The 25,081-nt window shown below is 44.6% G+C and overlaps 1 protein-coding gene across 9 annotated transcripts in view; it reads right to left on the bottom strand.

The window, feature by feature from the left end:
* The window catches only part of LOC144509220 (ensconsin-like), a 176,650-nt gene that overhangs the window by 48,295 nt on the left and 103,274 nt on the right, over nt 1–25,081 (bottom strand). For all 9 annotated transcript variants that reach the window (XM_078237726.1, XM_078237725.1, XM_078237729.1 and 6 more), the window contains exons 4-5: nt 22,258–22,421; nt 14,097–14,211 (exon numbers count right to left, since the gene is read on the bottom strand). In XM_078237726.1, coding sequence (XP_078093852.1) covers nt 14,097–14,211; nt 22,258–22,421 — 279 coding nt within the window. The remainder of the gene's footprint in view (nt 1–14,096; nt 14,212–22,257; nt 22,422–25,081) is intronic.

Genomic DNA, 25,081 nt, shown 5'->3' with positions numbered 1-25,081 from the left:
GAGTGGACCTATCATTTTAAATATACTTCAACGTCTGTAAATCACTTTGGGTTGGACCTGAAAGGTGCTATATAAATGCAAGTGTTTTTTTTAAACAGGTTATATAGCTGACCTGTAGCCCATATTCTTTAATATTCTTATCCATTATCAGTCTCAGGCCAGGATTGTCCAGCCTCAAAATGTTTTGGATTGGAGAGAGCGGATTTTAGTGAAATAAGACAGGATCTGGCCAAGGTAGACTGGGAACAGCTAGTAATGGGGAAATCTACAGAAGAGAAGTGGGGGCATTCAAAAAGGAAATGGAGAGGTTGCAAGCCCAGCATGTACCTTCTAGGATGATAGGAAGGCATAACAGATCAAGGGGGCAATCTGTGGGTGGAGCCAGAGGACATTGGCAGAGTGTTAAATGAATACTTCACATCCGTCTTCACCCAAGGGAACGAGGACAATGGCATAGAATTTGAGGAGAGACTCTGAGGTTTTTGAGCAAATTAACATAGGGAAGGACAAGGTATTGGAGGTGTGGCAACCTTAAAAGTGGATAAATATCCAGATCCAAATGAACTGTGCCCTACGCTGCTGTGGGAGGCAAGGAAGGAGATTGCAGGGGCTCTGACCCAAATTTTCAATTCTTCTCTGGCCATGGGGAGGTGCTAGATGACTGTGGAACAGCTAATGTGGTTCCGCTATTTAAGAAGGGTTATAGAGATAAACCAGGGAACTACAGACTCAGTGAGTCTCATGTCAGTGGTAGGGAAACTATTGGAGACACTTCTGAGGGAGAGTATCTAACTCCACTTGGCGAGGCAAAGCTTGATCAGGGATAGTCAGCATGGCTTTGTCAGAGGGAGGTCATGCCTAACAAATTTGATTGAATTTTTTGAGGAGGTGTCAAGGTGTGTAGACGTGGGTAGTGCAGTTGATGTACTTTACATGGATTTTAGCAAAGCCTTTGACAAGGTCCCACATGGGAGACTTGTAAAGAAAATAAATGCACATACGATACAGGGTAATTTGATAAAGTGGATTCAAAATTGGCTCAGTTGTAGGAGACAGAGGGTGATGACAGAAGGCTGCTTTAATGACCGGAAGCCAGTGTCCAATGGCGTACCACAGGGATATGTGTTGGGCCCTCTATTATTTGTTACTTATATAAATGACATAGATGATTATGCGGGGGGTAGGATTAGTAAGTTTACGATGATACAAAGATTTGCCGGGTGGTTAACAGTGAGGCAGAGTGTCTTGGGCTACAAGAAGATATCGATGGAATGGTCAAATGGGCAGATAAGTGGCAGATGGAATTTAACCCTCAAAAGTGTGAGGTGATATATTTTGGAAGGAGTAATTTGACAAGGAAGTATTCAATGAATGGTAAGACACTAGGAGGTTCTGTGGAACAAAGGAATCTTGGCGTGTTTGTCCACAGATCTCTGAAAGTGGAAGGGCATGTTAGCAGGCTGGTGAAAGAGGCATATGGGACATTTGCCTTTATCAATCAAGGCATAGATTACAAAAGCAGGGAAGTCATGTTGGAGTTGCATAGAACTTTGGTGAGGCCACAGCTAGAATACTGTGCGTAGCTCTGGTTGTCACATTATAGGAGGGGTGTGATTGCACTGGATGGGGCGCAGAGGAGATTAACCAGGATTCTGTCTGGGATGGAACATTTAAGTTATGAAGAGAGGTTGGGTAGGCTTAGGTTGTTTTCGTTGGAGCAGAGAAGACTGAGGGGCGACCTGATCGAGGTACAAGATTATGAGGGACATGGTCAGAGCGGATAAGGAGGAGCTGTTCCTCTTATTGGAAGGGTCAGTTATGAGGGAACATAGGTTCAAGGTGAGGAGCAGGTTGTCTGGGGGAGATGTGAGGAATAAGTTTTTTACCCAGAGGGTGGTGATGGTCTGGAATGCGCTGCCTGGGAGGGTGGTAGAGGCGGGTTGCCGCACATCCTTTAAAATGTACCTGGATGAGCATTTGGCGTGCTATGACATTCAGAGCTATGGACCAAGTGCTGGCAGATGGGAATAGGTGGGAGTTCAGATATTTAAATGTGTCTATGTGGCCTTGATGGGCTGAAGGGCCTCTTCGGTGCTATGTGATTCTATGATTTCCTCCCCACCTCCCACTGTGGGTTTTCCAGCAGGAGAGGTGGCTCATCACTGGCCGCCGGCAGGATATTTCAGACTCGGCAAAACCAATGGCAATTTGTGTTGCTCGCCAGCCGCACCGCCGAGGAAGCTGTGGTGGATGTGAGGTGGGGGTTGCCTTCGGCAGGGCCGCAAAATTCCGCCGGTGGGAAGGGTCAGAAACTTCAGCTCTTAAGTCTTGGAAATTTCAATTGAGCTCCAGCACTGACAGCCTTTTGGGAGAAGGGAGTTCCAGATTTCCACTACCCTTTGTGTGAAGGCATTCAACACTGATTTGGCTGCTGAACAGCCTAGCTCGAATTTTAAGATTGTGTGCCAACTTACATTGAATTGCCCTTGAAGTACAAGCCAGAGTTGATTAACTTCACATTGACTTTGGCCAGTCACAGTCAAACCTTTTTGCCTCTCCATCTTTATTGGTGACACCAAAGATCCCAGTCTTGGTATAAACTGCTGACCTTTGCATGTCTGAAAGTAAGGTCACTTGCTGTAAAATTACACTATTCACCACCTTGATTGCCATGTCCTCTTGCTAATATGTCAATCAATCATCTTGGTGTCATTTCCCAACACTGTGCTGATACTTGGATTAGTTTAAAAGAATTGGACATACTGAGGCGAATTTTCCCATTCCACAGGCCACGGGCGAGGGGTGGACCATGGAAAGGTCCGTTGATCTCAGGTGGGATTTTCCGGTTTCAGGGTGAGCACGGCCGGAAAATCCCGCCCGCTGGTTTTCTTCACTGACGACAGTTAAGCAAGCAATAAGTGTGATGAATAAACAGTGGACAATAAGGAGTGTATCACAATAGTGACTTGTATTGGTGTCAGTGTAATGTTGTCCAGTAACAATTCACTGACTAAACCATGGTAGAATTGTAGAATGTTACCGTCAAGAATGAGGCTGAATTGTCTGATTTTCTCTGCACAGGCCCCTAGTTCTCATCCTACACATGCTCTGCATCCACCTTCTCCCCGCCCCCGAACTTTTAATTTTGCAAAGTTACTGGGCAGGATTCTACGGTCTCGCTCGTCCCAGAACTGTAAAATCCCTCCCGAGGTCAACGGACTTTCCCATGTTCCTCCCCTCGCCCGCTCCGATTCCTGTGGCGGGCAGGCCGGTAATATCCCGGCTGCTATGTGTAAGATAAACACACAATACATTTTATAATGAATTATCCATTTGTAAGTCTCAATACAAGGATATTTCTACAGGTTACCGATGCAATTAAAGGGACATCAGACAGCCACCCAATCTCAGTAACCCTCTGAGTAACTAGCATTAATTGCAGTCTCTCCTCCCCCTCCCCTCAGACTCCTTGGCTGCATTATACTTTAAACCATCTTTCTCCAGGTGTTCCATTTGTAATTTCAAACTTCTTTGTTACATCTTCTCTTGCCCTGTAAGGCGGAGCAATAGTTCCGAGACTTTTCAGGCAAGTGTGGACTTTTGGAATTGCACTTACAGCTGTTGGGCATGGGCGTGATACAGCCATGGAGTCCAAGTGGCTGAGATTCCACACCGACAGTGTTTGAATGTGGTCATCATAAAGTCATAGAGGTTTCCAGCATGGAAACAGGCCCTTCAGCCCAACTTGTCCATGCCGCTCTTTTTTCTTAAAGCCCTAAGCTAGTCCCAATTGCCCACATTTGCCCCATATCCCTCTATACCCATCTTAGCCATGTGACTGTCTAAATGCTTTTTAAAAGACAAAATTGTACCCATCTCTACAGCTACCTCTGGCAGCTTGTTCCAGACACTCACCACCCTCTATGTGAAAGAATTGCCCCTCTGGACACTTTTGTATCTCTCTCCTCTCACCTTAAACCTATGTCCGTTAGTTTTAGACTCCCCTACCTTTGGGAAAAGATGTTGACTATCTACCTTATCTATGCCCCTCATTATTTTATAGACCTCTATAAGATCACCCCTCAGCCTCCTACGCTCCAGGGGAAAAAAGTTCCAGTCTATCCAACCTCTCCTTATAACTCAAACCACCAAGTCCCAGTAGCATCTTAGTAAATGTTTTCAGCACTATTTCTAGTTTAATAATATCCTTTCTATAATAGGGTGACACACAGTATTCCAAGTGTGGCCTTACCAATGTCTTGTACAACTTCAACAAGACGTCCCAACTCAACAAAGAACAAAGAACAATACAGCACAGGAACAGGCCCTTCGGCCCTCCAAGCCCGCGCCGCTCCCTGGTCCAAACTAGACCATTCTTTTGTATCCCTCCATTTCCACTCCGTTCATATGGCTGTCTAGATAAGTCTTAAACGTTCCCAGTGTGTCCGCCTCCACCACCTTGCCTGGCAGCGCATTCCAGGCCCCCACCACCCTCTGTGTAAAATATGTCCGCCTGATATCTGTGTTAAACCTTCCCCCTTCACCTTGAACCTATGACCCCTCGTGAACGTCACCACCGACCTGGGGAAAAGCTTCCCACCGTTCACCCTATCTATGCCTTTCATAATTTTATACACCTCTATTAAGTCACCCCTCATCCTCCATCTTTCCAGGGAGAACAACCCCAGTTTACCCAATCTCTCCTGATAACTAAGCCCCTCCATACCAGGTAACATCCTGGTAAACCTCCTCTGTACTCTCTCCAAAGCCTCCACGTCCTTCTGGTAGTGTGGCGACCAGAACTGGACGCAGTATTCCAGATGCGGCCGAACCAACGTTCTATACATCTGCAACATCAGACCCCAACTTTTATACTCTATGCCCCGTCCTATAAAGGCAAGCATGCCATATGCCTTCTTCACCACCTTCTCCACCTGTGACGTCACTTTCAAGGATCTGTGGACTTGCACACCCAGGTCCCTCTGCGTATCTACACCCTTTATGGTTCTGCCATTTATCATATAGCTCCTCCCTACATTATTTCTACCAAAATGCATCACTTCGCATTTATCAGGATTGAACTCCATCTGCCATTTCTTTGCCCAAATTTCCAGCCTATCTATATCCTTCTGTAGCTTCTGACAATGCTCCTCACTATCTGCAAGTCCTGCCAATTTTGTGTCGTCCGCAAACTTACTGATCACCCCAGTTACACCTTCTTCCAGATCATTTATATAAATCACAAACAGCAGAGGTCCCAATACAGAGCCCTGCGGAACACCACTAGTCACAGGCCTCCAGCCGGAAAAAGACCCTTCCACTACCACCCTCTGTCTTCTGTGACCAAGCCAGTTTTCCACCCATCTAGCCACCTCCCCCTTTATCCCATGAGATCCAACCTTTTTCACCAGCCTACCATGAGGGACTTTGTCAAACGCTTTACTAAAGTCCATATAGACGACATCCACGGCCCTTCCCTCGTCAACCATTCTGGTCACTTCTTCAAAAAACTCCACCAGGTTAGTGAGGCATGACCTCCCTCTCACAAAACCATGCTGACTATCGTTAATGAGTTTATTCCTTTGTAAATGTGCATACATCCTATCTCTAAGAATCTTCTCCAACAACTTCCCCACCACGGACGTCAAGCTCACCGGCCTATAATTACCCGGGTTATCCTTCCTACCCTTCTTAAATAACGGGACCACATTAGCTATCCTCCAATCCTCTGGGACCTCACCTGCGTCCAGTGACGAGACAAAGATTTGCGTCAGAGGCCCAGCGATTTCATCTCTCGTCTCCCTGAGCAGCCTTGGATAGATTCCATCAGGCCCTGGGGATTTGTCAGTCTTTAAATTCTCTAACAAACCTAACACTTCCTCCTTTGTAATGGAGATTTTCTCCAACGGTTCAACACTCCCCTCCGAGACACTCCCAGTCAACACATCCCTCTCCTTTGTGAATACCGACGCAAAGTATTCATTTAGGATCTCCCCTACTTCTTTGGGCTCTAAGCATAATTCCCCACTTTTGTCCCTGAGAGGTCCGATTTTTTCCCTGACAACCCTTTTGTTCCTAACGTATGAATAAAATGCCTTGGGATTCTCCTTAATCCTGTCTGCCAAGAACATTTCGTGACCCCTTTTTGCTCTTCTAATTCCCCGTTTGAGTTCTTTCCTACTTTCTTTGTACTCCTCCAGAGCTCCCTCCGTTTTTAGCTGCCTGGACCTACCATACGCCTCTCTTTTCTTTTTGACCAGTCCCTCAAAAAAAAAAACTCCTGTATTCAATGTTCCGACCAATGAAACCAAGCATGCTGAATGCCTTCTTCACCACTCTGTCCACCTGTGACTCCACTTTCAAGGAGCTATGAACCTGTAACCCAAGATCTCTTTGCTCTGTAACTCTCCCCAATGCCCTATCATTAACTGAGTAAGTCCTGCCCTGGTTCAATCTACCAAAATGCACCTTGCATTTATCTAAATTAAACTCCATCTGCCATTTGACAGCCCACTGGCCCAATTGATCAAGATCCCGTTGCAGCCTGAGATAACTTTCTTCACTGTCCACTATGCCACCAATCTTAGTGTCATCTGCAAACTTCTCATCCAAATCATTCATATAAATGACAATAACAGTGGATCCAGCACTGATCCCTGAGGCACACCACTGGTCACAGGCCTTCAGTTTGAAAAACAACCCTCTGCAACCACCCCTGGCTTCTGTCGTCAAGCCAATTTTGTATCCATTTAGCTATTTCACTCTGGATCCCATGAGATTTAACCTTATGCAACAACCTACCATGCGGTACCCTGTCAAAAGCCTTGCTAAAGTCCATGTAGACAACACCAACTGCACTGCCCTCATCTACCTTCTTGGTTACCCCTTCAAAAAGCTCAATCAAATTTGTGAGACATGATTTTTCACTCACAGCCATGTTGACTGTCCCTAATCAGTCCTTGCGTCTCTAAATGCCTGTAGATCCTGTCTCTCAAAATACCTTCCAACAACTTATCCACCACAGATGTGTGGCTCACTGGCCTGTAGTTCCCAGGCTTTTCCCTGCAGCCCTTTTTAAACAAAGGCACAACATTTGCCACCCTCCAATCTTCAGGCACATCACCTGTGACTATCGATGATTCAAATATCTCTGCTAGGAGACTCACAATTTCCTCCCTAGCCTCCCGCAATGTCCTGGGATACACTTCATCAGGTCCCAGGGATTTATCTACCTTGATGTACCCATCTGTGTTGTCCTATAGCCAATGAGGGAGGGAAAGCAAAAATGACAAGAGATTCTACACTTTTCTGTGGTCAAAATGAATCCAAAATGGAACAAGAATAAACCAGCTTCCAGGACAGCAATGCCAGCAGTGTGCACAGCTAGCTAGAGCACACCTTGATGTATAGGGCAACTGGACCTCTGTGAATTGGGCAGCCCGAATTTGTAACCAAATTAGCTGTACCTGGACATCCTGGACCTGGGATAAAAGGGTCCCAGATTGTCAAGGATTGAAGGGAATACACCAATGTGCTGTGGAGGGTGGACAGTCTAAATTAAATGGGACAATTTTATAAAGGGTGCAGGAGCAGAGAGATTAGAGGCAGCTTCACCTTTACAATTCTTTGGCAGTAGCAGAATATGTTGAGAAGGCTGTTAATAATGCATACAAGATCCTAGACTTTATTAGTTGAGGAATTTGAATGTTGCTGAAGCTTTTCATCTTGCATTCAACAGGACAAACCTAAGAATGTCAAATTTCAAGCTATCACAATCTATCATTACAGGAGAAAAGGCTGCTGATTGGTTGGCAAGTCAACTCTCTTTGGCCAATGCATTGCCATGGGGAAAGCAACAGGGAATTATAGGTTCCCAAGCTCCCGGTCACTCAAAAAGCTGCAAGACTTGGAACATCTTATTTTTGTTTGCAGAGAATGGGTCGCTGCGTGTGAATGTATGTCACTGTTAACAAGCATAAATGAACCACTTTTGCGAGCTTGACTGATTATCTTAAATTGGTGGTTAAGTGTAGCTATTGATATACTCAGGATTGTTCAGCAAGTGCTGCCAATCGCGCAATCACATCTAACAGCAGATAGTTTGTTTTGGGTTTTGTAAGCGTGGGCGGGCTGAGTATGGCCTGCACTCTGTCTATAACGAACGTTCTGTTTATTTTGATCAGCATATCGCTGGGATGTGCAGGCCAGTCCATGCAACATTTATACTCTTCTCAACACTCCTCTAATCCATCCTCATCTAACTCCATCAGCATAATCTTCCATTCCAATCTTTCCTGTATGCTTATCTACCATACATCACAGCATATAGGTTGAACCTTGAAGCCTCAAAATGTTCCTTGCAAAAACAGGGTTGACTTGGAAGTCAAGTATAAAATGTGAACTACCAGGTTGGTGATTGTCATTTTGAAATGTGAAAAACGGACAAACATGAGCCTGAATAGCTTGCTGAGACACATGTCCAAAGTTTGAACTATGGACGTTAAGGTCCCTGGTGTAACTGCAACGTGGTCAAAGATCAAAGAACAATACAGCATAGGAACAGGCCCTTCGGCCCTCCAAGCCTGCGCCGCTCATGTGCCCAACTAGACCATTCATTTGTATCCCTCTATTCCCAGTCTGTTCATGTGGCTATCTAGATAAGTCTTAAGCGATCCCAGCGTGTCCGCCTAAATCACCTTGCTTGGCAGTGCATTCCAGGCCCCCACCACCCTCTGTAAAATACGTCCCCCTGACATCTGTGTTGAACCTTGCCCCCCTCACCTTGAACCCGTGACCCCTTGTGTTCGTCACTTCCGACCTGGGGAAAAGCTTCCCACTGTTCACCCTATCTATGCCCTTCATAATTTTATACACCTCTATTAGGTCGCCCCTCATCCTCCGTCTTTCCAGGGAGAACAACCCCAGTTTACCCAATCTCTCTTCATAGCCAAGACCCTCCATACCAGGCAACATCCTGGTAAACCTTCTCTGTACTCTCTCCAAAGCCTCCACGTCCTTCTGGTAGTGTGGCGACCAGAACTGGACGCAGTATTCCAAATGTGGCCTAACCATCGTTCTATACAGCTGCAACATCATATGCCAACTTTTATATTCTATGCCCCGTCCAATAAAGACAAGCATGCCATATGCCTTCTTCACCACCCTCACCACCTGTGCTGCCACTTTAAAGGATCTGTGGACTTGTACACCCAGGTCCCTCTGTGTGTCTATACTCCTGATGGTTCTGCCATTTATTGTATAACTCCCCCTTACATTAGATCTACTGAAATGCATCACTTTGCATTTATCTAAATTGAATTCCATCTGCCATTTCTCCGCCCAATTTCCAGCCTATCTATATCCTGCTGTATTCTCTGACAATGTTCATCACTATCCGCAACTCCAGCAATCTTCGTGTCGTCTGCAAACTTACTGATCACACCAGTTACATCTTCCTCCAAATCATTTATATATATCACAAACAGCAGAGCCCTGCGGAACACCACTAGTCACAGACCTCCAACCGGAAAAAGACCCCTCCACTGTTACCCTCTGTCTTCTATGACTAAGATGTGGAGATGTAAGGATGTCCCGAGGCATGGTACATTGGGGAAACCATGCAGACGCTACGACAACGGATGAATGAACACAGCTCGACAATCACCAGGCAAGACTGTTCTTTTCCTGTTGGGGAGCACTTCAGCGGTCATGGGCATTCAGCCTCTGATATTCGGGTAAGCATTCTCCAAGGCGGCCTTCACAACACACGACAGCGCAGAGTCGCTGAGCAGAGACTGATAGCCAGGTTCCGCACACATGAGGACGGCCTCAACCGGGATCTTGGGTTCATGTCACACTATCTGTAACTCCCACAACTTGCCTGGACTTGCAAAGTCTCACTGGCTGTCCTGTCTAGAGACAATACACATCTCTTTAACCTGTGCTAATGCTCTCTCCACTCACATTGTCTGTACCTTTAAGACTTGATTAGCTGTAAAGACTCACATTCCAATCATTATTCGTTATTCTGTAAATTGAGTTTGTGTCTTTATATGCCCTGTTTGTGAACAGAACTCCCACTCACCTGATGAAGGAGCAGCGCTCCGAAAGCTAGTGGCGTTTGCTACCAAATAAACCTGTTGGACTTTAACCTGGTGTTGTTAGACTCTTTTCTATGGCTAAGCCAGTTCTCCACCCATCTAGCTAGCTCACCTTTTATCCCGTGAGATTTAACCTTTGGCACGAGCCTGCCATGAGGGACCTTGTCAAACGCTTTACTAAAATCCATATCGACGACATCCACGGCCCTTCCCTCGTCAATCGTTTTTGTCACCTCCTCAAAAAACTCAACCAAATTTGTGAGGCATTACCTCCCTCATACAAAACCATGCTGTCTATCGCTAATGAGATTATTCAGTTCTAAATGCACATATATCCTATCTCTAAGAATCTTCTCCAACAATTTCCCTACCACGGACGTCAAGCTCACCGGCCTATAATCACCCGGGTTATCCTTGCTACCCTTCTTAAATAACGGGACCACATTTGCTATCCTCCAATCCTCTGGGACCTCTGGTATTATTTCTTCACAGGAGTTTCTTTTTCTTATTGTAACATTAAATCTGAACATGTCCCATCCTAAGGTGTGTTCTTTGAGTAAGTCATTGGGATATCTATTGCCTACACTATCAATCCACTCGATTCTCACCCACCAACCATTGCAACGACTTATTATGCAAGTAAAACATGCATTTCTGAGGTGAAAAACTGTGGCTGACTCATCTATGCACATCAAAAGTAAGAGCAGGAATCGGCCATTCAACTCCCTCAAGTCTGCTCTGCCATTTAATAAGATCATGGCTGATCTGATTTTGTACCTTGTGGTCTCAACTTCACTTTCCTGCCTCTTTCCCCCCATCCCCCGATACCCTTTGCCTCCTTTGTTGGTCAAAAACCTATCTACCTCTGCCTTAAAAATATTCAATAAAAATCTTCACTCTCTGTTCAACCTCCATTGTGTGGTGTGGTGTTACTGCCATACCAAATGGTACAAACAAATAACTGTTCTAGTGGCCAAACAGTGGACCTTCAGGAAGCATTGAGGGCTGCTGTAATCAGCAGAATTGTTTATCATAACAATCTGTAATCATATGGTCTGACATGTCACTCACTCCTCCAGTACCATCAAACTAAGAAATTAACCCTGGTTCAATGCAGATGTGATGTGGAGATGCCGGCGTTGGACTGGGGTAAACACAGTAAGGAGGCTAACAACACCAGGTTAAAGTCCAACAGGGCCCTGTTTGCTGTTTATGAGCAGATCTCCCACTCACCTGACGAAGGAGCAGCGCTCCGAAAGCTAGTGGCGTTTGCTACCAAATAAACCTGTTGGACTTTAACCTGGTGTTGTTAGACTCCTTACTGTCAATGCAGAAGCTGAGGGTTTTGTCAGGAGCAGCATTAGGCATACTTTACAATGAGGCCTGGACCAAGTGAAGCTACATCAGAGGACTAGTTGCATTTTAAACATCAAATAAAGCAGGTAATAGATAGTTTGGCAGTTCCATAATCCACCGGAATAGCACAAAGGTCTGATGCCTCTATGAACTTTGATCATGAAAGGTGCTGGACAGTGAAGCAACAAGAGGAGAAATGGGCTACATGAACAGAATCAGAGTTTTACAGCACAGAAAGAAACGCTTTGGTCCACCATGTCTGTGCTGGCCATCAAGCACATATCTATTCTAATCTTATTTTCCAGTCCATAGACTTGTATGCTATGGCATTTCAAGTGCTCATCGAAATGCTTATTAAATATTGTGGGGGTCCATGCCTCCACCATCCTTTCAAGCAGTGAGTTCCAGATTCTCACCACCTTCTGAGTGAAAAAGCTTTTCCTTATATCCCTTCTAAATCCCCTGCCCCTTACTTTAAATTTATGCCCCTCTACTAAGGGGAACAGTTTCTTCCTATCCACCCTATGTACCTCATAATCCTCAGACAGCAGGTCGTGCAAAAGAGGTTAAAATGTTTGTAAGACTGTTCAAACAAGTTTGTTGAGTTAACCATAAGACCATAAGACCATATGGTTAACGGTTCTAATCGGTCTCAGTCCAGGATTCCTGTTATCATCTAGCCAATTCAGTTCAGATTATAGCATTAAGAAGCTGCTGACTGAACTGGACACAGTCAAGTCCATGGGCCCAGACAGAATTCCTGCTATGGTACTGAAGAACTTGTGGAGCAGAGGTAGCTGCTCCCTGAACCAAGTGGTATCAGTATAGCAGTGATGCTGGTATGTACCCAGTAATGCAGAAAATGGCCTAGATATGTCCTATTCATAAAAGGCAGGAAACACCAAAGGTGCACAATATGTAGAATCTACACGGTGCATTTCAGAAACTCACCAAGCTTACTGAGAGGGACAACAGTAGCGTGGTCCATAGAAACCCACAGATATCACACAAGTCACACAACCCTGATGTCAGCAGAGTGTTTGTCCTGGAACTCCCTAGCGATCAGTGTGGAAGCACTGTCTACATGATGGACTGCAGCAGTTCAAGGGAAGGCCCTTCAAGATCCTTTCAGAGCAACTAGGGATGGGCAATAAATATAGTGTTGGCACTATTAACCATATCCTGATAACAAGCATTATAAACAATCAAAATCATACTTGCAGTGGCTCTCTGAATGAGCCCTCCATTTAATCCCATTCTCCTGTCATCTTCATTAGCAAGTGATCTTTTTCACATATTTATCCACCACTCTTTGAAAAGCTGTTACTGATTGGTTGGGAATTTCTCATTGCACGTGCGTCTCTTCTGGTGGAAATCATTTTCTTCTCAAGTTGTTTTGTCAAAACCTCTTGTTAAGTTCTGCTGTTTGTTAAACATGGGAACTGGGCTGTGCAGCTCCTTCAACACCACTCAGCGGTCAACAGAATCAAATTCAGTCTCTGCCAGATACCTTTTAATAATTTCATTGAAGAGTCAGGAAATAGGACTATCCGAGCCATCTTATTGGATGGGAGGAAGAGAGAGAGGAACGGCTCAAAAACATTTGGGCATCTCCAAATCAAGTAAATGGTAGCGCTGAAATTTATTCTCATTTTATTATAACAATGTCTTGGAGTTGCTCGGTGATACACAGGCCAGCTAGGTGGACTGCTGGGTGGGCTGCTTCTCCTTCTGATTTTTGCAAACTAGACTGGAACTCAACCCAGGCCAGAGGAGTGAAAAGTCTTGCCAATTTTGTTAGCCATGAGAGAGAATCACAGTGGGCAAGTTCTAATTCTTGGGTTAAGGCAGAGGCAGAGAGGCAAGAGAGAGCTTAACCCTACATTAAGGGCAGGATCCTTCAATCTCGTCCGTTCCCGGCCCACTGCCAGCGAGAATGAGGAATTTGGCATTCAGCCAAAACTCCATTCACTGCAGTGGCACCAGAGAATCCAAACCGCGGACGAGATTGGAGGTTTTTTGGCAAAAGCCTGTGTCATAACCAAAATGGCAGTGTTGGATGGGGTGACACTACTGCCTGCATCAGTGGCCAAATTTCTGGTCCCCTTATGCTTCAAACTCTGTCTCTAAAGTCTTTCTCCACCTGCAGATGCCGCTTGCAATCACATCCCCTCTCTCCACAACTGCTGCTTCGGTCAAGCACCATGTCAAGTTTTGAAAGACTGAATTAAATAGTAAACCTCTTGTTAAGTTCTCATGGAGCTGTACTCATGGAGAACATGACTGTACTATTGCATGATATGGCACTGGATACAGAAGAAAAACAGGAAGGTGTTCTGTCCTTAGCCACTGATGTCCCTCAATCAGATGAGCAAAAACAAACAGGTATCTCCATGCTATCACTGATCCAAGCAAGTACAGCCTTGAGAATCAAACTGTCCTCAGCAGTCTGGTGTCTACACACACAAGCTTCCCAACTCTACACTGCTACAATAATGAACACCTGAAACAGTTCACAAAACACAAGTCAAAGAAGGTGAAACACTGGAGATATGATACCCTGCCAGTAAAGATTATTTAAAGCAAGTATCATGAATTAACCATGCAATACCAGTGGATATTTCCATTAGCTGGACTCACTCTCTTTGTGCACACTCAGGGTACGGGGGAGGGCTCCAGTCCATGACCACCTCTGTTGACGGATCTCAGCCCAGGTTTTCTTGGCCGACCGCTGCACCACAGCTTCGTAACGCTCCTGCGGAAAGGCATGAGCGGAGAGTGAGAGAAATCATTCGAGGACAGTGCCCAAGACTGCAAAGGATCACAATCACAGTCAACATTTTGGCAATGGATGCCTGTCTCTTACTTTTTCTCTTCCTTTTAAAAAAGATTTTTGGATGGAAAAAAAACAACAAACTGTAAAAGTAAAGCTTTTTCTAGTGGCCAGCCACAAATGGTCACATTTATTGGATTCAGTTTCAGAAGTTGCCCTGAGTGGATCTGAACTTGCAACCCCTGGGTTAGACCAGTTTTCACACTCTCCTTTTACATGCATTGTGTCCAACGTCGGTGTAATATAATGCAAGATCTAATCAGTATTCTGTAATTTGATTTGTGTGTCTGTTTGCACTGTTTGAGAACAGATAACCACTCCATCTGACGAAGGAGCTGTGCTCCGAAAGCTTATGGTATTTGCTACCAAATAAACCTGTTGGACTTTAACCTGGTGTTGTGAGACTTCTAACTGTGCTTACCCCAGTCCAACGCCGGCATCTCCACCTCATGTTATGACACAACGTAAGAATGAAACCACCCAATGAGGTAGTTGCCAAGTGAGATTGTTATAGATTACATTCTTAACTTAAACAATGTCTCTTGTCACTTTGGATAGTGTGCAAGCTTAGAAATCGAATTTTTGGTTAGAGACCTGAAGAGTGATAGAATCTAGTTTAAGCGATAAGATTTAGTTGAGCAAAGGCAATAAACTGATGGGGAAGGTGGGCTGCAATGAGACCACAGCCATGAAAATGGCAGAAAGAGATAGTTGCAGATTGCAAGGGAGTTCTTTTCTTGAAATGGCAGCGAGATCTATGCTATGCCAGCCAGGTTTGCAGTCTCAGAGTCGGAATTTTAGTTGTTACTGTTGCCATAGTAGCCGCCAACCATTTGAATGCCCCCATTTCCAATCAAAGTCAGTCATCCCCAGATGGTAGACAGAGGTAGAGGAAACAGTAATGTTCCAGATCACAGTAAAGTGTCAAAGTCACAGCCACGCACCAGGTCAAGGCTGTGCTATATTTAAAGCTAGTTCAGGAGTTTGGGAACCTTCAAATGCACATACAATAGATATGGAAACAGAAGCTGATGTTACCGAGCAGGAAGGTCAAGAGTTGTGCTCAGTCAGAAAGCAACAAAAACATGACGTGGAAGATGAGAGTAAAAGGGCAGAAGATATAATTGCAGCACCCACAGTAAAAATGAAAGTCGGAGCTTCACAACTTACTTTTATCGTTGATACTGCTGCAGTCATGTCATCTCAGAAAGAGCGTACAAGAAGTCTCTAAGTCACACGGCCTTCCACAAAACTGGTCTGAAACGACTAGTTATTCCAACAATAGTTTTTGAGTGCTCGGTCAAGTTAGTGTTAGAGTGGAATATGATGACAGTTTCTATTTCCTGCTATTGGTAGTAATAAGAAGGAACAAAGTCTCCCTGCTGGGAAGAAGTTGATTAAAGAAGCTGTGATTAAACTGGGACAAGTTATTTATAGTCAGGATTACTAAGGTCTGTCATTGAAGAAGAGTTAAGAGAGAACAAAGTGGTCCACAAAGGAAGGCCAAATGATAAAATTAGTCATCAGTATGATATTAAATATTGTAAATCAGCAGATCATGCAAATATAGATCAAAACAGAGAAAGCTGAAAAAACTCAACAGTTCTGGCAGCATCCAAAAACCGAGTTAATGCTTTGAGTTTGCATGACCCTTCATAAACTAAAGAAAGGGGAAAATGTTATTATATATAAAAGGGGGGTGGAATAACAGGAACAGTGGTTAATGGGAGCTAGGAGTGTTGCACCAAAAATGTAGCAAAACTTAACAAGTGACAGATGGATCAGTCGGGGAAGGGGGAAGGGAAGGGAAGGGAGGGCTTTTGCATAGGAATAAAAATGTTTGGGATCTTTAAAAAATGGTTTAAGATGGAGAAGAAAGGTCACAGTGTAAATTTGTTGAACTCAATGTTGGGTCACAAGGACTGAATTGTGCCTAATTGGAAGATGTGATGCTGCTCCTCCAGTTTGCGTTGGACTTCACTGGAGCATTGCAGTAGGCTAATGATGGACACGTGGGGCATGAGAGCAAGGTGCTGAGTTCATATGGAAAGCGACAAGAAGGTCGGGGTCATGCTTATGTGCTGAGCGAAGATGTTCTGCAAAGTGGTCACCCAGTCTGCATTTGGTCTCCCCAATGTAAGGGAGACCTCATTGGGAGCAGCAAATACAGTAGACCAAATTGAAACATTGCTTAACCTGAAAGGAGCATTTGGGGCTTTGAATGGGGGTGAGGAGGGAGGAGGTAAAAGGGGCAGGTACAGCACCTTCTGCGATTGCAAGGGTAGGTGCCGTGAGATGCGGATGAGGAGTTAGGCATGATGGAAGAGTGGACAGGGTGATATGGAGGGAGTGGTCCTTGTGGAATGTGGACAGGTGGGTGTGAGGGAGAAGGGGACTCTATCATGTGAGAGGGAGGAGAAGGGGTTAGGGCAGAGGTTTGTAAAATGAGTCAAACCTGGTTAAGTGCCATATTACTCACAGGATGGGGGGAAACCTCGATTACAGAATACAGCAAACATGTCAGAAGTGACATTTCAAAGGTGGTACATCATAATCGATGTGACAAAGGTGGAGAAACTGAGAGAATGGGATGGAGTCCTTTCAGGGAGTGGAGTGTGGGGAACTGTAGTCGAGGAAGCTGTGGAGGTCAGTGGGTTTGTAATGAATATTAGTGGTCAGTCTATCGCTGGAAATGGAGACAGAGAGGTCAAGGAAGGGATGGGAAGTGTTGGAGATGAACCATGTGAAGGTGAGAGAAGGGTGGAAATTGGAAGCAAAATTGATCAATGTTTCCAAATTCAGATGAGAGCATGAAGCACCACCAATAGAATCATTGATGTAACGGAAAAAAGAGTTGTGGGAGCGGGCCTGAATAGGACTGGAACAAGGAATGTTCTACTTAAACCATAAAAAGACAGGAATAACTGGGGCCCATTGGATACTCATAGCCACGCCTTTTATTACCAGGAAGTGAGACAAGTTAAAGAAATTGTTGAGTGACAGAACAAGTTCAGCCAGGTGGATGGGAATTGTTTGGGCAAATATGGATGTTCTTTTGACATTTGCCACGAACTCAGATTCATTTTTAAACACCGAGTTACCTGTGAATTACTTTACAAACACAAATGAAATGCCAGTGGCTGCAGGAGAAAAGATCTAGTGCTCAGTAAGGTGCTCAATTATGAAATGGATGGCTGGCCTAAAGAGTGTAATGATGTGACAGTGCCGTTGCTGCGGTTCATGGCACGCGCGCGTGTCACACACACACACTTCACCATGGCCAATCCACCTAACCTGCATATCTTTGCACTATGGGAGGAAACCGGAATACCTGGAGGAAACCCACACAGACACAGGGAGAACATGCAAACTCCACACAGACAGACCCCAGGCTGGAATTGAACCCGTGTTCCTGACACGGTGTCCAATAGAGCTAGGTGCTATATACTCTGTGTCCTGGAACCACGTGCTTACCCAGAAGCCTTTGTAAATAGTTCTTAATAAATTGTTTGAAGTTAAACTGCACTGACTATCTCAGTCTGTGATACAGCTGCAAAGCCTCATATTCCCCCCGCCCCCCACCCCGCCCCTCCCCCCAATATACTGCCCTGGAGCTTGGAGATTACAGGCCAATGGTTTGGTCATATTATCTTTTGGGAACTTATGCACATGTACGATTTTACATTTAAATATGCAAGCTATTATAAATAGGGAGGGAGTGTTGTATATTGCAAGATCTGAGCATTTTGTTATATTCCCTTCTCCACTGGCAATAATTTTCAATTCCTCTCTGGCCACAGGAGAGACTCGCATTCCAACTATTATCTTGTAAATGGAGTTTGCGTCTATATATGCCCTGTTTGCGAACACATCTCCCACTCACCTGATGAAGGAGCAGTGCTCCAAAAGCTTGTGGCTTGTGCTTCCAAATGAACCTGTTGGACTTTAAGCTGGTGTTGTTAAACTTCTTACTGTGTTTACCCCAGTCCAACACCGGCATCTCCACATCACAGCAGGGATGCCATGGGACTGGAGGACAGCCAATATGGACCATGATTCAAGAAGGGAGGAAGGGATAAACCAGGAAACTACAGGTCAGTCAGTCTAACCTCAGTGATAAGGAAACTATTGGAAGCAATTCTGAGAAACAGAATTAATCTGCATTTGGAGCAGCAGGGGTTAATCAAGAACAGTCAGCATGGTTTTGTTCAGAGGAGATCATGTCTGACCAACTTGATAGAATTTTACAAAGAGGGGACCACGTGCGTAAATGAGGACAATGCATTTGACATAGTCTTCTTGCATTCAGCAAGGCTTTTGAAAAGGTCCTACATGGGAGACTGATAGTGAAGGAAGAGCCAATGGGACCCGAGGAAATTTAGCAAATTGGATCCTGAATTGGCTGAGTGGAAGAAAGCAGAGGGTAATGGTTGAGGGATATTTTTCAGACTGGAAGACTGTGTTACAGTAAGAGCTTTAACAACACCAGGTTGAAGTCCAAAAGGTTTATTTGGTAGCAAATGCCATTAGCTTTCGGAGCGCTGCTCATATCCACTCCATCTGACGAAGGAGCAGCGCTCCGAAAGCTAATGGCATTTGCTACCAAATAAACCTGTTGGACTTTAACCTGGTGTTGTTAAAACTCTTACTGTGTTTACCCCAGTCCAACGCCGGCACCTCCACACCAGTGGGGTCCCGCAGGGGTCAGTGTTAGGGCCCTTGCTGTTTGTGCTTCATATAAATGATTTAGACTTGAATGTAGAGGATTGATCAGTAAGCAGATGATATGAAAATTGGTGGGGTGGTAAATAGTGAGGAGGATAGCCTTAGATTACAGAAGGATAAGGACAGGCTGGTCAGAAAGGATGATCATGATGAACGGCAGGACCCTGGGAAGCATCGAGGATCAGAAAGTTTGAGTTCAACAACTTCAGAGCATGAACTCTCTCCTCCACCTTCACCCCATTTCCATTTATTTTATTTCATTTTGTTTCTGCTTTTAATCTCATGTTTATCATCCTTCTTTCTCACTTCAATTTTTCCACATCTCTCCATTCTGCACCCCCCCCCCCCCCCCCCCGCCTCCTTCAGGGCAACTGCCATAATCCTCAGGCAATCCCTTAACCATCTGTACCTCTGTTCTGCCATTCACACATTCTGATCACTTAATGGACACTTTTGGCACCTTTTCCAGCCTTCTTCATCCTCATTTATATTCCCGCTGTCCAAATACAGCACCGCCCCCACCCATATAGTATAAAACTCTGCTGATTTTCTTTGCTCTTCACTCTGACGAAGGGTCACCCAGACTCAAAACGTTAGTTCTATTCTCTCTCCACAAATGCCGTCAGACCTGCTGAGATTTTCCAGCATTTTCTGTTTACGTTTCAGATTCCAGCATCCACAGTATCTTGCTTTAATCAGAGGGGCTTTGTTTGTATAGGTAGCAGGACAGGTGGATGAAGTGGTTAAAAAGGCATATGGTATACTTGCCTTTATTAGCCGAGGAATAGAGTTTAAAAGCAGAGAGGTTATGCTGGAACTATACAAAACGTTGATTAGGCCAGAGCTAGAGTATTGCGGCACGGTAGCACAGTGGTTAGCACTGCTGCTTCACAGCTCCAGGGTCCCGGGTTCGATCCCCGGCTCGGGTCACTGTCTGTGTGGAGTTTGCACATTCTCCTCGTGTCTGCGTGGGTTTCCTCCGGGTGCTCCGGTTTCCTCCCACAGTCCAAAGATGTGCGGGTTAGGTTGATTGGCCAGGTTAAAAATTGTCCCTTAGAGTCCTGAGATGTGTAGGTTAGAGGGATTAGTGGGTAAATATGTGGGGGTAGGGCCTGGGTGGGATTGTGGTCGGTGCAGACTCGATGGGCCGAATGGCCTCCTTCTGCACTGTAGGGTTTCTATGATTGCAGTTCTGAAATCCACATTATAGGAGGGATGTCATAACACTGGAAAGGGTGCATAGGAGACTTATCAAGATGCTGCCTGGGTTGGAGAGTTTTAGTTATGAAGAGAGATTGGATAGACTGGAGTTGTTTTCCTTGGAGCTGAGGAGAGTGGGGATATGAGATTGAGATGTATAAAATTATGAGGGGCATAATTTTTTTCCCTTGGTGGAGGGATCAAAGACGAGGAGGCATATGTTCAAGGTAAGGGCAGGAAGTTTAGAGGGGATGTGAGGAAAAACTATTTCACCCAGAGGGTGGTGGGACTCTGGAACTCACTGCCGGAAAGGGTGGTGGAGGCAGAGACCCTCATAATTTTTCAGAAGTATTTTGATGTGCACTTGTGATGCCAAGGCATATATGGCTATGGGCCAAGTGCTGGAAAATGGGATTAGAATAGTTGGGAGGTTTGCCTTTGACCAGCACAGTCTCGTTGGCCCAAGTGGCCTTTTTCTGTGCTTAGACCTCTATAACTCCATGACACTGCCCTTTCTGTTGAGGAGGTGTAATTAAAATTAGTTCAATTATGGTAGCCTGAAGCTCAGTGCAATACACAACAGTAGGAAAGATTTGGAATCCTGAAAAGTAATTGTCGGCATTTGCCAGATTTTATCCCTTAGGATTAAACTAATGTGACTATTATGCATAATAGAGAGTAAGAATGGAACTAAGTTGGCAAACCCCCCATTAAATAATTATCTGTCGTTGCCATCTAGTCTGTTAAAATATGAAATTGGTCTTCGCCGACAGGACAAAATGGCAATCAATAGAAAACAAAATGTGTAAAATAAAGATGAATCCACGAATAACCTTTTACACCGTAGCCAAAGACCTATTTAAGTCTCTTAAATATTAGTCATCATAGCAACCAGTCCCAAAGTCACTTGGATGAAAGAAAGGAAAATGTTTTGGTGTCATGTGTCCTTGTTCATATGACACTGAAAGCTAACATGCAGATACAGCAAGATACAGCAATTAGGAAGGCAAATTGTACGTTGGCCTTTATTGCAAGGGGGTTTGAGTATAGGAGTAAAGAAGTCTTGCTGCATTGGTATAGACCCTTGGTGGAGTACAGTTATGTACAGTTATGTACAGTTTTGGTCTCCTTACCCAAGGAGGGATATACTGGCCATAGAGGGAGTGCAACAAAGGTTTACCAGACTGATTCCTGCGATGGCAGGATTGTCCTATGAGGAGAGATTGGGAAGAGTGGGCCTGTATTCTCTAGAGTTTAGATGAATGATAGATCATCTCGATGAAGAATATAACATTTTTACGGAGCTTGACAGAGTAGATGCAGGAAGGATACTTCCTCTGGTTGCATGGGGGGGTGATCTGGAACCAGGGGGCACAAACTTGGAATGAGGGATGAACTATTTAGGACTGAGACAAGGAGGAATTTCTTCATCCAGATGGTGGTGTATCTTTGGAATTCTCTAGAGGGCTGTGAAGGCTCAGTCTTTAAGTATATTCAAGACTGAGATCAATAGATTTCTATATATCAATGACCATGGAATATGGGAATGGTGCAGAAAAATGGCATTGAAATAAAAGATCAGCCATTATCTAGACTCGAGGGGCTGAATGGCCTACTTCTGCTCCTATGCTGCCATCTAGTTACAATATGATATTCAAAATGATATTCAGTTATAGAACTGCTTGGAAAAAGTTAATCTGGTTAAAAGTGAGTAGCAAATCTCAAAGGTTTCAGTACTGAGCAGGCTATTTTAATTGGGCCTCCTCAAAATGGTTTCACCAGGAGACTCTTCTTTCTCCACATACTGGACTCACTGACTTTGCTACATTCATTGTTGCCTCCTCTCTTAGAGGAAATGGATGAGGTAACTGTCTCGTGACTGGGCCAAGAACCATTGAGTTTCTCTCATCGTACAAGTGTTTGAATATCTGTGAAGGCTGTAGTTCAAGCCAGCTTTCAGGCTCCCTAGAGATGGATGCTACATCTGCAACTGTCAGGTTTCCAATGATGCTAAGTCCTGTAGTCAGGCTGAATGATACACACCTTGTTTTTCTGAAGCTTTAGTCGCTGCCGTTCCTCTAGTATAGCTCGCCTCTTCTCAATTTTCAGCCTTTGTTCTTCTAACCTCTTCCTCCGATCCTCCACCTGTTTCTCTCGGAGCATCTTTGCCTTTTCCTCTCTTTCCAGCCATACTGATTTCTTGGCAGCTGTCAGAAAACAATAGCAAATGAGAGAAGCAAAGAAAGAGAGATAAATAGAGGAAGGAGAGAGGAGAGCAAGGGAGAGGGCAGACCAGTAAGATGGTGACGGTAGAAAAAGGGAGGTCAAAATAGAAGAGGAAAGGAAGGAAAGAATGAAGGAGGGAAAAAGCAGTAAGAGATTGATGGGGTGGAGGAAGAAAGGAAGGGAGGGAGAGGAAGAAAAGAGGGAAATAAGAGGGGCAGATGGAGGAAGAAAACGCAGAGGGAGAAGAAGGAGGGCGAAGGAGAGAAGAAAAGAAGTGGACAATAACAAAAAAAGGAATGAAGAAAAGAGAGAGTGAAGAGAGGGAGAAGTGAAATAGAGGGAAAGAGAAACAAAAAAACGTAGATGAACTATAAGATGTATTATTTATGAACCACATGAAATTAGTCAGAGATCATTTCCTTTCCTCCCTCTATCCGGTCCAGTAAATGGGAATCCCACAGATTACAGGGTGTGAGAGGGAGGGATTTCAGGAAGGGAAGTGAAACCATCATTTATCACATAGGAACTGAAGCAACAATCTACTTATAGCCTCCCACATGCCATTGTCTGAGAGTTGCTGGAATCCTGGGTAAGAAGCTGAGATGAGATTGTTTACAGGTACACACCTCTTCGGCCACTTGTGTTCAGATCTGCCCCGTAATAACAATTCCTGATTTAATTTCTTTAAAATAAAACAAAGAGGCTCGGAGAAACCTGGGTTCATTTAGCACTTTTTATGACAACTGGATGTCTCAAAGCACTTTACAGCCAATGAAATACTTTTGAAGTGTCATCACTGCAGTAAGTGTAGGAAATGCAGCAGCCAGTTTATGCACAGCAAGCTCACACAAACAACAATTAGATCATCTGTTATGGTGATGATGACCGAGGAGTGAATATTGGCCAAGATATTCCCCTATTTTTCTTCAAAATGATGCTGTGGGATTTTTACGCCCACCCGAACAGAGAGATGGGCCTCAGTTTAACATCATCTAAAAGATGGCACCTTCGACAGCGCAGTGCTCCCTTGGTACTGTACTGGAAACTCAACCTAGATTTTTGTGTTCAGATCATGGAGTGCAATTTGAATGCAGAACTAGAGGCAAGAATGCTACCAATGGAGTCACGGGTGACAGCGTGAAAAATTAAGTAAGGAAATGTTTCACGTGGAGACTGAGTGAACATTCCAAAGGGACAGATCTATGGCAGGGCTGGGGGGCAGGGAGATGTGCGGCAGGGGATTCAAGCAATTGAATAAACCAGGATTGCTTTCACTCACCTTTGGCACGCTGGATCTAAAGCAGCATTGTTAAGTAGCTTGGATTAGGCCATTTAGATTGTGCAAATGGGACAGGCTGCAGGAAGACATGATGGGCGAGATCAAATATTGTATATACTCACTCCCTCATACAATAGGCTTTGGAGATACATCCAGGTCGGGTCATATCCTCACGCCAGGTTAAGTAGATACCATTGCAGGAAAAATACCTTCACACGGCAGATAGCATCACACCTTGGCATCATCTGAGAGGGGTAGATACCATCGGGGAGGGTGGGGGTTGGGGGGGGGCGGGGGGACAGGTACCATCTCAGCTAATTCAGCAACAAATTTTAAATAAGCAAATAAGTTACCGCACATCTGGGGAAGATAAACTTCTCATTGCCAGAACAATTACCTATTGCAATGCACATCAGGCAGGAAGGGGACTTAAGGTTCACTCACTGAACCGAGCAAGACTGTGAACTTTATATTCTCCTGTTTGGGCTTCAGAAACATGACTTAACAAGGCTGCTCTTCATCACAATAATAATAACCCCTGCAGTATTCAAGTAAACAAAAAGCTCCATCCCTGAACTGTGGAACACATGCGGCAGGGAGTGGGGAAGGCACGAGGACTAGTTTCTCCTCCTCCCCCTCTACTAACTCATCCAAGCAACCATTTTTTACATGCAACTCTGGACAATAAGTATTGCCAAGCTACTCACAGCAACGAAAACCATCATGGTAAATATTAATCCATTGTGCACGTATACAACCACTACAAAGAAAGCATGATTCACATGGGATCCAACTACCTGCTCAAGGGTTACTCATAATGAGAAATAAGGGCCCACTAATGATGTCCACATGCTGAAGCACCCCAGCCTCAAAAGTTCTATCTTTAATTTCTGATCTGTGTTAAGTCAGTCAATAGCTCTGGTGCGCAGTCAGCTATAATAGCTGGAATTCAGGAGAGGCAAAGAAAACACAGTCAAGATTCCCTCAACTGACAGATCTCCACAGAAATTAGATAAATTTCTTTCAGAAAGTAACATTGGGATTCGGTGTATATGTTAGTGTAGTGTGTTAGGGAGGAACAGGACCCACTGTCCTCAAACGTTTCCTTGCGTCATGTCTCGAGTCTGTTGTGGACTAATTGATAGTGATGATCATTACGGTTGGTCAACAAATCTATGATTATTTTACATGTGATTGCCAGATTGAAAAACCAGTTAGTTCTTGGTCTTTTCTCACTGTGTTCCTATGTATGTGTATACCTAGTAAGGGTAGATTCAGGTTGTTATGCCCTTCACTTACCTCCTGAATGGTATTAAGGTGAGGTAGCATCCCACAGATGTGGCACTTCAGTTGTAAAGAGCC

This window comes from Mustelus asterias, chromosome 21 (assembly GCF_964213995.1).
Source record: "Mustelus asterias chromosome 21, sMusAst1.hap1.1, whole genome shotgun sequence".
Taxonomy (NCBI): Eukaryota; Metazoa; Chordata; class Chondrichthyes; order Carcharhiniformes; family Triakidae; genus Mustelus; species Mustelus asterias.
This window is presented reverse-complemented; position numbering and strand designations above follow the sequence as displayed.